The 15,542-nt window shown below is 40.7% G+C and overlaps 1 protein-coding gene across 5 annotated transcripts in view; it reads right to left on the bottom strand.

Moving 5' to 3' along the window:
* Positions 1-15,542, bottom strand: part of ADIPOR2 (adiponectin receptor 2) — a 44,902-nt gene that overhangs the window by 15,392 nt on the left and 13,968 nt on the right. For all 5 annotated transcript variants that reach the window (XM_066319408.1, XM_066319413.1, XM_066319410.1 and 2 more), the window contains one exon: positions 6,720-6,955. In XM_066319408.1, coding sequence (XP_066175505.1) covers positions 6,720-6,887 — 168 coding nt within the window. In that variant the 5' untranslated portion in view covers positions 6,888-6,955. The remainder of the gene's footprint in view (positions 1-6,719; positions 6,956-15,542) is intronic.

Genomic DNA, 15,542 nt, shown 5'->3' with positions numbered 1-15,542 from the left:
AAATGTTATTTTTCTAATCACAGTTCTGAAACATCCCTTTCAGCTGGCCAGATTGCTTTTTTCCAGCAGCAACTCCTCTGTGCCCATTCTATCAACTGACCTTTTATCAACCAGCCTTTTGTAAGGGGGAAGCAGCAGTAAGTGCTGCCATGCCATTTCTCCTAAAAGCCTGTTGCACAGTTTTCAGAATTTCATCAACTTATATTCTTTGGGTTATAAGAAATTAACTGGAAATGAACAGCACCACAAAACTTTCCCTAGCTTCCCCTAACTTCTGCACATACCAAGTTATTTCAAAAGAACAGCTTTGTCCTTCAAAATTCACATTCTCCCTGACAAGCTTATAAACACAGGCACACCACTGTTTCCAAAAGGCTGACTACACCCACCCTCTAAGCAGGGTGTGCAAAGCTGCCTTTGCTGTCACTGGACCAAAAAAAGTCTTTCATTAGCACAGTGCCAAAAACCCTTTAGGCCTGTTGGTCAAAATGTCAAGTACTTGGAGGTTCCTGGAGTTTAGTGTTTTTCTTTTGTAGGTCACCTTCTTATAAAAGATACAGTCCATTTAATATAGCACTTGAAAACAGCTTTACACAACTGGTCACGGGTGACTGCTTGCTGGCACTCATTAAAAACAAGCACTAACATTCAAAACTCATTTAGCAAATAGTCCCAGGACAAAGTCACATTTTGGTTTCAGCAGCCATGCCAGAAGATTCTGATTAGAATTAGCTCCCTTTTTACATATCTTCAGATGAAAAGGGTCTGTTGAATCTCTGAGCAGCAGCAACTGCTGATTTTCTGTCAGTGCCCAGCATCTCACAAGGGCCCAAAGTCTCAATGCCCACGTGTGCTCAGCAGTAGTTTGGGGCAGAGCCTGTAGAAATTGTTTCTACTGCAGAAAAGTCTCCTGTGCCTATTTCTGCTCCTCTGCCATTGTTAAGCTTGACAGCAGAAAAAGAAAGCAAGCATGCTGGGCTTATGGAAAAAGAAATGCTCTGTAACAAAAATAAACAAAGAGAGATTGAAAGTGTACTGCTGAACTTAACAGCAGAGTCAATCAATCTGAAACAGTTGGAGGAAGATGCAAGTTAACCCACCAGTACAACACTATTTTTTTCTCTTGTATCACTGTAAAAGATCGACACACACCCCTGCTGCTGCCCAAATCAGGCAGATAGGATCTCCAGGAGAACAAAGGAACCTAACCCCTGTCCAGGGAAACTGTTGTGCCAGTGAATTATAAACAGAACTACTCCCTCTCTCTCCTAGTTTCAACACACGGCACAGCAAGCCGTGGTTACAAAACCTGCTGGCAGGCAGCAAACTGAGCACCACCACTTCCCTCCCAAAGCACAGAAACACTCCACAATAACAGGACACAGCTGAGTCCAGCTGCAGCTCAAAGCCATCACCCAGGACAAATTCCTTGGGACTTCGCTGAGTTTTCTGGGAACAGAGCAGATGCAGAGAATGTTCCTACACCTTCCCAGCCTTCTGGGCACTGCCCATGCATGGCTGACTGGATCACCAGTTTGCCTTTTCTGCAGTTTCAAGCTCTGACAGTCTGTTCATAACACAGGCACATCAACTGCATCTGACCAACTCAGGCCTGGGGAGCCTGGAAACCATCTCCATAAACGTGTCCCATTGTCTTCATATTGTCTTAAGTGGGAATACTTGGAGATATTCTCCTCTGTGTATCCAAAAATGCTTTCCTGTACCATAAAAAAAAAAAAAAATTTGCTATTCAAGCACTTGCTTCAGTGACTAGCAGTCTGAGTAAAATTCACATTACTTCCAGTTCTTAAAACAGCAAATGAAGGAGAAATGCAGATGTTAAGATCTTCTGATCTGAAGCAAAATGTCAACCCACATGCTTTCAAAGAAATAACATTTCTTCCCAAGAGTTGCAAAAATGAAGGAAAGGGAGATGTGATAAAAAAATCTATGAAACAACACCACTTGAACCAAATCAGCTTTCAAACAAAATGAAATGTGCGTTGGTGGGACCTCAAACTTGATTTTACCAGGCCTCTTCCATTCACACTCTACCAACAAAACCTGCAATGCAATGGAGGAAGAAGGCAAATGCAGAAGCAAATGCCAAGATTTTTATCATAAACCCAAAGAACCAATAGGAAAATGCCAGACTGAAAAGAAAGCTGAACGGTTTGAAACTTGCAAATAGATCTACAAAGGATGAAATTTCACACAACCAGAATTTACAAATATTAACTCCAGAAAGACTATTCTTAAGACTCCAATGTGCCCCTTTGACCTTCAAGACTTCACCTGTCTTTTTCACTCAGCTGGCGTGCACCAGAGAGTGAAGCAGACAATTCCATTTATTCACATGCACCCTACTGCACCACCAGAAAGTCTGTCTGTGGTCTGCATTTGTAGATAATACGCAAACACTTCTGTAATAGAAAAGGCTTTGAGCAAGTTCTATAATTCAAGTTAAAAGCCTTGAGTCATTTGCTCACCCTCAATTACTCTAAAAATCCTCTTCTGTACCTGAAATTCTGTTAAATCCTTCTGCCTTCCTCCTCCGAGTCACTTTGGTATTTATGCTCTAGAAAGACTCCTGTAGGTACATGGAGATATCACTGAATTTGTCAGAGGTCAATTTAGTGCCCCTTTCAAAGCCTATACTCCCTGAAAAGCAAGCCAGAGGACGATTTACCCAAATTTCTTCCGCCCATTCAGATGACTTGAGCCCTACACAAACGTCCCTCCAGAGCCTTACGGTAGGTTATCAAACACTTCAAAGCAACAGGTCTCTACCTCATGGGCACATTTCGGTGCCACAGGAGTCAACTGCACAACGCAGTTCAACCTCGTGAAGATGAAAGGAATCATCATCCAAGCAGGGAAAACCCGAGGACTGGAACAAAGGCAAAGAAAATGGTTCTTTTGTTTCCCTCCTATCACTGACAGGTTAAAGTACAAAAGGAAGGAGTCAAACACAGGGTTTCAGGCTGCATAAAGAGCCCATTCATCACACGGTGAGAAGTCACATGCATTTGACTGTCAGCTTAACAAAGTCACAGCAGAGATTTCTTCAGGAACTATCACTGCTGGAATTACAAAGGCAGTTAAGACACAGAAACTCTGGGACAGGGGAAAGGATACTGTCCCAAAGTCAAGGCAATCCAAGATGCTACAGGAGGGAAGTACTTGCTGAAAAATGCCTTATCAGCATTTGGTGTAAACCAGAAAAAGGAAAAAAGGTTTAAACTGCTGAAGGAACAAGAATTATGCAGCTTGCTCGATCCTTTTCTCATCATCAAATGCTTATCATGCAGACAAATAGTTATTATTTGTCCAAGGCACAGAAGGCTCACCACTGACCTGCCACTACAATAATCTCACCTTTAAAGACAGAAAGATGTGCATCTAGCCCTTGAAAATGGTACAGGGAAGAGGGGATAATCTATGGAAATAATTGAACTCTAGGAGAAAACAGAGAGTTGTGGAATAAAATACAAACTGAGAGGTTTGGGCATAAAAAGGATATTGCTGTTATATGGTTTGTATAATCTCATAGCAATCATTATAACACTGGCAGATTGACAGCACTGGCAGAAGGATGCAGCTGTGGTGGTGTTGTTGTTATTATTATTTTGAATAAGCATGTTCAATATAGCTAGCAATTCTTTGCTACATGTATCTACTGAATGCCATGATTTACAGAAAATAGAATTTTAATTTTTAGTTCACACCTATGCAACCTCCCAGGTAGGTTACTGGTGCCAGGGTCAAAAGCCTCAGAAAAAAAAAAAACAAAAACTTTTAGGAGTAAATATCATTTGTTAATATCATCTTCATTTCCTTAGAAAAAAAATGCTTTATTACTTATAAGGACCAATATTTTGTGCTATCAAAATCAGAAGTACACAGTACACAATGCAAGCTGTGAGGAAGATGGAAATTAATTCCAAACAACATAATGACATGCTTCCATGCCTTCCTTCTTAGAAAAGACTACTAAAATATTTAACCAAAAATTCATCAACTACTACTTCTTAAGAGCTCAGGCTGCTTACTTCTACAAGTGCAGCAGGAAGTGGATATACAAGTAGGGAAAGGAATCTTGTATAGGAGAGTTTGGAGAAGATTTTATGTAAGTAAAGAGCTGGAATGATATAGGCAGGGTAATAGGAGGCAATAGGAAAATGAACAATGTCATATTATCACAGGATAAAAATACACATAGTTTTCCACTAATACCTCAAGCCTTAGGCCCAGAACATTTTAGAATACATATTTATTATGATAAAAGCTTTTCCTAAGTAGAAGCATTTAAAAGCATATTAAATGATGGTGGTTCTATTGTCAAGACACTCCAGAGCCCTCATCCAACAGGGAATGGTTACCATCAGCTCCATGTGGCTGCATTTAGCAGGAACACTGATAGAGTGGGCACTACTTGAGACCTTTTTATAAAGCTATGTTTAGCTTGAGTGCCTGAGCACTATTGCCATCTAGCCAAGAACAACATCCTTTTATTACTGTTATCTAAACATGATATCTAAACTCTTCCAGAGCAGAGGAAAATCAGGCTTTTGAACTTTTAAGCCGGGCTAATGAACTGATAGGTCTCTCTGCTGAGACACTCGCACAGAGCCAGAATGCACAGCAGAGCAGGAGAGTGAATCCGAGCTGACATCTGAGCAGCAGCTGTGCTGAGCCTTACACCAGACAGAGGAAGATGTACAGCATAATGTTTTCTCCAGATTATTTGGAACACTGAAGAATATCACATAATAAAGGCCATTTGGCAATCCAATATTGGTACTTTTGACAGCAAAGTGTTTGGGGATGAACCATTAGAAGCATCAATTACTCAGCCTTTTAAGACAAAAAACAATTTTAAGACATCATACCAACAAACCCAAGAAATCACAGAGGACAGGAATAAAAGGATGAAAAAAAAATTTAAAAAAGCAAGAGGCCATATCTGGCAGAGAAAGTGATGCAGATAAAGATACAACAGCAAGACCCAAATGGCAAAAACAAACTTCTGTGATGGCACTTTAGAAGACCAGGAAAGAGAAAAGAAATCAAACACGAGAATGCCAGACATTTTGTAGTGAGCCAAAATGAAAAAACCACAAACTTTTGTTGTATGGATGAAAGCAAAAAAAAATCAAAAAGACAACATGTGCTACCAATGTCTGAAAAAGAGAATGAAAGTATTTCAGCCATTTCATTGCCAAAATGTTAGAACTAAACACTGATTCATCCAGATAATTTCTGTTTAGCTAAACAAAGGTACAGAAAGAATTAAAGCACATAATCAATTATGGACTTTTACCTTGGGTATTCCATCCACAGGCAACAGGTAACTCTTGTTATTCAACCAAGAAAGTCAAAGACAAGAATGAAAACAGCCAAGCACACCAAGAAATAAAAATGGAAATTCAAAATATCTGCTAGCCCAACTCAACTTTTCTTTTTCTAACCAGTCTTAGACAAGACTTCACACGTTAAACACCTTAAACATGCTTCACAGCCTTCCACAAAATGGAAGACAACTCTGGGTGTTTCCCTTACCAGGATACTGAGAATATCCTAGAGAAGTTATAGCAGTACAACTGTGAGTGCACTGGCTTGGCTTACCAGACACAAATACCACTCCTGACTTCTCATTACAAGAATGCTCAGAACTAAATTCTGTAAGGGCTCCAGCTCATCAAGCTGAGAAGGCAAATACCAGTTCTCATGTCAGCTGATCCATGACAGTGGGACATGCACACACCCAGAACTTGTGGCAAATGCAATTACAGCCACAGCCCAACATACATTAAGTAGCACCAGCATGTTTTTGCTGCTGGCTAAAACCACAGAGTTGTGTGACTTGATAGAGTAAACTCATTAATCTATGATAAATTGGACAGTGAGCCTAAAATGAATGCCTCTTCCACTTAACTATGCTGATATCCATCTGAATATATCCTGGGAGAAGCATTAATTACAGTTCTGGAACTGTCTAACCAGAAGGTACTTCTGTCCAGTACTTGGACATTTGTCTTTGCAGAACACTGAATTAAGCTGCAAATGCTTTTCTGCATTTTGTGGCTGTTAAAACTTACTAAAAACTTGATGACATTGCCAGTGGCTCAGAAAATCTGTGAGCCACCGACTGCTAAAGACTGGGACAGAGTCCTAGGCTAGTAACACAAGGTGCTTCCCCATCCTTTTGCTCTTTCTTGTGTGTCTCTTCCTGGCTACTGTCCGAGAGAGGATATCATGCACTGTTCAGTCTAATTCCAGCAAGAATGCTTGCAAACAGATTTTTCTGTCCTAATCATCAAAAAGATACCAATTAGCCAAGGTTCTGATTACATGCAGCCAGAGCCAATACTTCTCCTTTGACTTATAATTAGTTGAAAATCACAAAACAAAAACCTTTTTGTATGAGCAGCATTTCAATAGAACACAAACCAGCACAAGTTCCATTTCTTTGAGAACAAAATCAAAACATAAAACCTGGTAAAACTAGTTATCCAACAGTCTTGTCACCCAAGTTCCCATACATTCACAACTGAATACTTCTCAAATGTGCCTGGTATTATTACAGTTATTTAGCAGGCATTAAAAGGTTGTAGGCTCATGGTCCACATTTCCAGAAGTTATTTACAACACTGAAGCACTTCCATGAAAACTCATTTTTCCTAGTAAACCTAGCAGGTAAGAAATCACATACTTACATTTCCCTGGTCAGAAGAGAGTGGTGGCTCCTCTAGAAGAAGGCTCTGTTCAGAGCTGTCCTCCTCCAAGGCTGCCTGTGTTGTTGCAGGGTGAGACATGTGTCCTTTCCTGAGCCGCAGAGCTGGCTCTGGGGAACCAGCATTATCGAGTTCCGTTGGTTCGTTCATGAGATGCTGGGGGCCTTCTCAAATATTCTCTTTCCTCTTGGTTCAGTTTGGCTGATTGTGTTCTGGCTCTGAAAGGCAAATCACTTGGGTAACTCAACTGCAGTTAAAAAGAACAGTGCAAAAGTTGGCTGGAAGGAGAGCTTGCTTACAAGCTACTAAACAGCTACGACAACCACTTTTATATGTGCCCAAAATCCCACCGGATCAATTACACTGATTTCTACACTGCTGGATAATGAAATCTCATCTTGAGACCACTAACAGTTTCACATCCTAACACAAGTTAAACACAACTTTGAAAGATGATAGAAAATGAGTTTCTTAAGACAGTAAATCCACAAAACCAAGGCCAATTTTTTATGAATTATTTCTACCAAATTGCAAGCATCAGGCTGTTAATATTACTTAGAAATAAACTACTTATCACAGGTACTCTATAATTATTGTATTTTTGCAGGTATGAAGCTCATACCCAAGCTCAATCACCCAGCCTAGCTTTTACCAAAATGAGGACATGAAGTACAGGTAATAGCAATCAAGCAAAGCTCAAGCAGAGCTCGGGCAGCAACTAATTTTAGACAGACTGCAAGGAGGGCAGTAGTACACAGAGTGATTATGCTTCCCCTGCTTAAATTGACATGGTCACAATCACTGCCAGGGATGGGTTTGTACCTTTACTTGTGCAAGGAATTAGAGCAGACAAATTTAAACACCGTTCATTCCATCAGAGCAATCAAAATCAGGTAAATCCCCCAGAAAACAATAACCCATTATTTCTACTCAGAAAAGTAACTATTTTACATTTAACAACACCGCAAAAAGGATTCAAGATGAATTTAACTCAAAATGCCAAAGATCTGATCAAATTTACAGAAACTGATGACAACTGTTAATCTGAGCCCTGATCAAAAGTATTATTGGTTAGCCACTTGTTTTGTACACCCCTGTGTGGTGTCACTTCAGCAGCCAGTTCAGAGAGACCTGTTTGACACTGGCAGCCTTGGGAGGCACAACCTCCAGAGAACTTTTCAGTCTGAGTGCCAGAAAGCATCAGAATGTATGATGAGAATGAAGCCACAGCTGGGGCTTCAGAACCACTCTGAATGAGGATCTATTCGTTTTGCACTAATCACCTGCTGTCATTCTTATTACTGTAGCACCTAAGCACTCTGATGTGACTGACACATAACATTAAGACAACCCATCTAACAAGTTTTAACTTGCCAGTATGCATAATTAAATTGGAATTTTAGTGCCCAATAAAAGATGCTGAAATTTGTCTTAATGTAGGAGGGAAAATTAAAAATATAAGATGGGGAATTGATATTGGCAGTTTGGTAATAAAAAGTCACCTCCAAAAAGCCAATAAATAATGTATTCTGTCCTTACAGGAACTCATTTCATTTACATATGATCACTGCAAGATAATTCTCAGCTCTGACAAATGGGCTATAGTTAATTTTGCTGCAGCAGTTTGTAATATTATATCCCCTCAGCTGCCTGGCAATCCTCAGAGGAGAGAGCTGCAAACGAGCAGGTAACAGACTCTGCAGAACTAAACGATACCTCAATCCGAGTTCAGTATGGCACAGTGTTTTAATCACCCAGGATGGTAAGGTGACAATGACAGTAGAGCAGATGGCATCCCCACCTTCCTGCTACCTCCACTACAGGGTCAGCAACCTCCACCTGAGAAGCAACATCTAAAACGGCCACAGCTGTTTACTTGGTAAACACAAGAGCCACAGGAGAATAAAGAGGAGGTTTAGCAACATTACACAGGAAGCTCAGTGAAGAAGTTGAGCAAGTAGATTTTAAGAGCAGGAACAAATACTCAGGAAGCCACAGAACTGAAATCTTGACTGTTTTTGTCATATTTCAGGCAGCCAATTCAAAATTCTATTTTTATGCAAGAAACGTGAAGACATAATCACACTGCCATTTGGCAAAACTGATGTAAGAAAGAAAAGAGTAAGCAACAACTACAGTTTGAAATGAAGCTAATGGACATCTTAATTTAAAAAGCAGCCTGTAAGAGACAATTTCAGTACAGCACCATGCTAGTTTGGGCTAGGGTAGAGCTAATTTTCTTCCCAAGTAACCATTCCATGTGATGGAGCCTGGCATTCCTGGGGGTGGCTGAGCACCCGCCTGTCCATGGGAAGTGGTAAATGAATTCTTTGGTTGGCTTTGCTTGTAGCCACAACTTTTGCTTTACTTATTGAACTGTCTTCATCTGAATCCACATGTTCTCTTTTATGATTCTCTCTCCCATGCCACAGGGGCAGTGAGCAATCAGCTGTGTGGGGCTTAGTTGCCCACTGGCGTTAGACCACTGAACCGATCTGAAGCTGCAGGTAAAACCAGAAAAATGCAAGTAAGCAGAGCAGCTGTTTATGAACAACAGTTACTCACAGGCACACCTCCCTGCCTGCTATTCCACACATTTCAAACAGGTAGTCAGTAGGAAACAGCCCTAGTTAGTTCCACAGACTGGGCAATTTCATGAGACGTTTAACCAGCAAGTTTTACTGGTTCCTCTTTCAGCCAGATTTGAGCAATAGCATTGCCAGTGTGTGCTGCATTACCACTGATATTGCCTAATGGCTGTCCTTACATCACCTCTGGGACATTGTGGGAGCAATGCTCTGAGACACAGCACAACCACACAACAGGCTGAGCCACATTTGGCCAAGATGCTTGTGAAAGGCTCCTCTAATACAAGAAGATGCAGGAATGCCAAGAGACTTTTACATCAGGCCTTGAGGATTTACTTCACCAGCACTCTCTGCCAAGCATTCACTAAGGTTAAAAATAAAAGATGCATTTCACCTCCAGCGAGGCAGATTTGCATTCAGCAGTAGAGCTGATCTTCAGAGCTCTGCAGAAATATAAGTTGTTGTTTCTTGAAATTACAGTGGGATTGCTCAGTGGACTAAGATGTCTCCATGTCATTCATGCAGGATCTTCATAGTGTTAAATATGCTTGCTATAAATATGCATGCAAAGGTAAGCAAGATAAAAGCTAATCCAAAAGCATCACTACTGGGTTTTACTTCTTTTTAAAAATGTACTACTGACTGAATGCAACTGGATAGTGCCAACACAGAAGTGCAAATAGCCTGAAATATTTGTTCACAAGTGAAAGAAAGCAGTGAAGATTATGAACAGGAAAGGGATAGGTGATCTTTAAGTTCTATCATAAAGTTTCTAGGACTCACATTTCAGTGAAGGATGACCTTTTCCTAGGAAATTAGGAGACCTAAGTATGGTCAGTAACATCGAACCAGAAGATGATGGCTGAACCATTGTAAAGATACTTACCGCCTCATTCTGTCTAAGACTGCATAGTTAATAAAAACAAAAACTGGAAAATGGAAAGCTACAGAACACTTGAAGTCTTGGAAAATACTGTTTTGTGTCTCATTGAGATTATAAATCTCATAAATGAAGTCCTTCAACATTTTTTGTAGCATGCAAATTAAAGGTTTCATTAAAATTACCTTCCATTTAAAGAGGAAGTTGCCATTATGACTTAAAATCTACTTAATGATTGCATACATAATATCAGCCTGTAGATGAATCAGTGAGTTCCTGCTGTGCTTAAAATAAGCTGACAAAAGCATCCACAGAGTTTGGTCTGTTGGGTTTTTTAATACAGAAAACTTCTAAATGCTCCATCAGCTTTTGGAAAGGACTTAGCAGTTTAATGGAAGCAGGGTTCTAAACAAAGCCTATAAACACAAAATGAGGCTTTAGTCAATTCAGTGTGCTGCTGCCTTGTCACACACTCCTAGAGCAGCCTCAGCTGCTCCCTCCACCCCAGTTCAGCTGCAGCCAAGCCCACAGGAGCACAGTCAGTGAGTGCCAGGCTGAGGCTCAGCCCTGCCACCTTTCCAAACAGAACTAGAAGGCAGGATTATTTCAGCATTCACTGCACTTGGGCAATGTCACAGGAGTCAACAGCCACAACTACAGCATATTTAAGACACTGCTTCACTCCTAAAGATGATAAGGAAAGACCAGTTACACAAACTTAAGCACCACGGGATAATGCTATTATTCTCTGTATGACACTCCCTAGGATAAGCACTGCAGTCCTTCTAAGCTCCCAGAACTCACCTGGCACAAGGTGGTTTACTGTCCCAGCTAAATGATGACACATGGTAGTAAAACAAAGCAAACACATTAACGGTAGTCTGTAATTAAATTTACCAGATCTGTCACTCCCTTTTGAGGATAAAACAGTGTCTTGGATGGTCAGACTACCTCCCACCACCCCTAAGCAAAGCAATCTCTCCAGTACTCCACTCTTGTCAGTATGTTCCTTTCTGTAAGCAGTATGAGAATGATCCTAAAAAGGTATTTAATTATGTCTGTAGCTGGTATTCGGAAGAAGAATGACAATTGTTTCTCCCTAGAATACCCTCTCAATTGCCTTACTGCAGAAACATTCCTGTTCAGGTAGGCAGTGGCATCCACTGTGTGTTCTTTCCTTGCTGATCCTCTCCCAAAGCATCCATTAAAGCAGCATGAACAACGCAGACATAGTGGATGATTCCTCCTACCATCAGCTCGTTCCCCCGTAACGGAACTGAAGTTATCAAAAGAACAAAAAGACCATCGTGAAAACTTCAGGCTACACATTTCTCAGAACATTCATTAATGCTTAATATTTAATGAAGGGCTTGAGTGCCTGAAAAATCTTGTAGGAGATGCTCTATCAATCTACAAACTCTGCCTTGCATGTGTCCATGTGCCATAACCATGCCAGTGGAAGGCAGAGCTGACTGAGCAATAAGACTTCACCAAACCCCAAGCTGCTCACGCAAGGCCTCAGTAACAGAACAGGCACAATTCCATTCCCAGGACTGCCAGCACAGGTACAAACGACAGAGCACTTTTACTACAACCCATGGACAGACTGACTGGGGTAAGAACACAGCCTGTACAGGGTGATGGGGAATTCTGTGCCCATGAAACTGTTCATTCTGCCTACCTTCAGTGAGATAAGGCATACTAATTAAAATGCAGGGTTTGGGCACATTGTATGTCTACTTCTACTACTGTCTTCTGCTAGGAAGGTTCTATCACAAGTAGTCCCACACAAATAGGATTGTAATGCCAACTCGAAATAAGAGACTCACCTTTTTTTTTTTTTTTTTTTTTTTTTTTGGGGGGGGGTGTTTTGTTTTTTGGGGTTTTTTTGTTTGTTTTTTTTTAATTTTTTTTATTTAGCAGTCTTTCAACGATTGAACTTTTTCAGTTCAGGAGTTAAACATTCACAGTTAACAGTCCAAATATTCTCTAAAGCCACAGTTTAAAAAACAAAGCAAACCAGGGTATGTATGAACGGAAGAAGGAAATTCTCACAGAAGACTTTGTTTTCTCAGTGTACCCTAAAGGAAAAGCACGAATCAGCCTGTAAAAATTCTTCGGAGGTCATCTTTAACAATGAGGAACAATGAGGAAGTAATCCAACACCTCTTTTCTCGATGTAATTTCCCTAGCTAAAGAGGCATCTACAAAACAAAGATTAGGCTCCCGCAGAGGGTCAGTGGCCAAAAAGCTGTCTTTGTAACTTGTAAACTGTCACTGGACGCTTCAGCCCGAGCTGTGTCACAGCAGGCTGCAGAGGCAAACAATCAAGCACATTCTGATGCATTCGGATCCAAAGAAAGGGAACAAGCCAGCAGCCTGCCTGCATTAGCGAAATGCTTCCATTTCAGAGGATCCCATTACATTGTTACAACATTTGTCCAATTTGTACTGCAAATTGGACTCCATTTTTTTAACTGATTTAAGAGTTATGTCAGAGGTTGGCCCACCCCCAGAGCACAGTGTCCGGTCCTGACAGACTGGATGGCTGTTGGAAACCAGTTCTGCTCTTCAATAGACCAAAACCAAGGGAATTGGCACAAAAGCAGTACAAAACTGAGAGCGGACGTTCAAGTTCTTTACACATTACATTCCACAAATATCCACAGCCTAGACCTGGAAAACTTCCTTTTGATTCATTTCTCATTGTTTCTCCAAGTCAGAAACGGCCCATCTTTCGCTCTTTTATGATTTTATTTCCATGGCAAACTTGCTTCATGGCTGCCAACAATAAAAACATGCAGTACTTCTACGTAACACTTGGGATCCCAGACTGTCTAAAAGTTAAAGACTGAAATTAAACATCACTCTCCTCTTAAGTGAAAATTCAGAATAGATACACTTTCAGCTACTGCCTCAAGGACATCCAATCTACAAAACTGTTGGGTGAAGATGGAGAAACCAAAGTATTTGGGGCAGGCACTAAAATCCGGAGCTAGACCAGGAAAACTGAGGTTACATTCCTTTAACCCCTCTACAGAGAGAATCTTTGCACGGGAATGTAAAGGGCACCAAGATAGCAGCAACCCAGAGGCAAGCATACCCCTACCCTTCCTCTTAGGAAACCTGAGTTTCAGTCTCTAAAAACTGAATCAAGATCTTTTACTGATCAAGAAAATGCTCCAAGGCCTGGAGCAATTCTACAAAAACAAGCACAGCTTTTAAAACCAGAGGAATATGCACATTTCAGGCTGCAAACTTCCAACAGCACATCATTAGGACAGCTGCCTCCAGTGTTTCTTACTGGCCTAAGTAGACATCTCTTGATTTAGATGCGACTCCTGAGCAGATTTAAGGCCTAGCTGGTTCCCAGAGGGAGCAGCTCCATTTTCGCCTGTTTGGCCAATAAACAACTCCACTTCTCCCAGCTGCCCACCCCAGAGGCACTCTGATGTTTGTCACTAGCCCTTCCAGGTGACTATGGAAAAACATTAACCAGGGGAGGGCAATGAGATCATCATCACGTCAACTGCCTTGGCTCAATGCACTATTGGGGAGACAGTGTGAACAACGTGACAGCAACCCATCCCCAAAGGTCTGACTGTAAATATTATAGGCAGTATTTCGCTAACCTATGAAAAACTGGCAGTGATCTGTTGGCCCTAACCTGTAATTGTTCTATATGTACATGTCATGGCCTTTATTAGGAGCTGCTGACCAGGAGCACACCACACCTGGCACTGCAAACCAAACCACTAATTTTAATAAAGGCTGCATTGTAAAAAGCTGACCCTCTTCCCAGTTTTTGGAAGCACCTGCTCTCTAGTTTTACTGACTATCTTGATAAGCTTTACTCATGAGGTTGTGAGCTTCCTCATCAGTGTTTTGTTTTGTGGCCAACAGGTTTGGTTCACCACACGTTTGCATTCTTGTATTAGTAAAAAAAAAAAAAAAAAATGAAGCAAAGTCACTGCTTCACTTGCCTTCAGCAATGGCCTTTCTTCATCTGAAAGCAGCACATACCCGCTCCTCAAAAGCCATACTCTTGTTTTGCCACACGTCAGACAACTAGAAAGTTGCTCCTTTTCTGTAGCAAAAATGCTACAAGAACACTGTAGAAACAGCATCCATAGAATTGTATCAGTCTAGGATCAAAAAAATGGTGCATTATCTTTCACATTCCTTCTTAACAACCGAAATCCAAGGAAAAGAAGCAGATCCACCATAACTAGACTGCATCTAATTTATGCCAATTAGAAGCAGATTTAATCAAGTGGCTGAAGTTCCACGTAAGTCCAGGTAAAGCTACTTATTAGTTACTTTACATCCTTACTGCAATAACCAGAGAATAATTTTGGTTTTAAAAGACAGATATTGTTGAGAATTAGGAAAAGCTGATGTGAATATTTGTCTCCTCTACATTTAGTGCCACTCCTTCAGATACTGATAACTGTTTCCTGGTAACACAGTTCGAAATAATTTTGAATTCTGAAACAGGACCAAGGACACATATCCTAAGACGCCACTGATGCAACTTAAAAATAGAAATGTTAAGTTAATCTTTTACTTTCTACTATCCTATGACTAAGGAGAGATTTCAAAACACCCACAGACTCATGAGAATATCACTAAAATGAAGTAGGGCTGCAGCTTGAACTCAAAACACATCTGCAGGTCCTAGACCAAGAGACTCACACAAAATGTCATCTTGCTGTGGTTAGTCAGACCAAAATACTTTCTGCTAGTACCACTGTGTTCCCCACTGAGGTTTTTGCTGCCCTCTGTGGTCACACCAGTACAGCTATCCCAGTTTCTAAGTTTGAAACAGTTAAGGATCATAAGCATGTTTCATGTTAACTTACAAGTAAGTAAGGAAGCATTTTGTCAATAGACATTAGATGCTTTCCATTACTTAATACCACTTATTGATGCATTCAGACAAACATTTTGGGATGGGGTGTGTGTGTGTGATCTATGTCTCTTTCAAGTAAAAACAAACAAACCCACAACCAGAAAAGCTCCCCAACCACACAAAGAAATTGAGATGAGCTGGGCAGTTAGGAGCACTTAGCTTCTAGATACTTTCAGTAAAAAAAAAAAAAAAAAAAAAAAAGATGTCCCTACTTTGAAGCACGTAGTTGTCATCCACCCCTTGAAACAGAGCTACACTGCTTGTAAGTACTGAGGGCTGGCTGTAACATTGGATTAGTGACAATCAGCACCATTCCAGGAAAAAAAAATTTCTGCCAAACTATTTACAGAAGATAATTTACAACATAAAATTCCAAGAGCAGCAGATGAAACAAAAAAATCCTCAAGGGAAACAGACACAAAGTT

Source organism: Sylvia atricapilla, chromosome 5 (genome assembly GCF_009819655.1).
Source record: "Sylvia atricapilla isolate bSylAtr1 chromosome 5, bSylAtr1.pri, whole genome shotgun sequence".
NCBI lineage: Eukaryota > Metazoa > Chordata > Aves > Passeriformes > Sylviidae > Sylvia > Sylvia atricapilla.
Note: the sequence above shows the minus strand (reverse complement) of the source record. Positions and strands in the feature narration are given on the sequence as shown.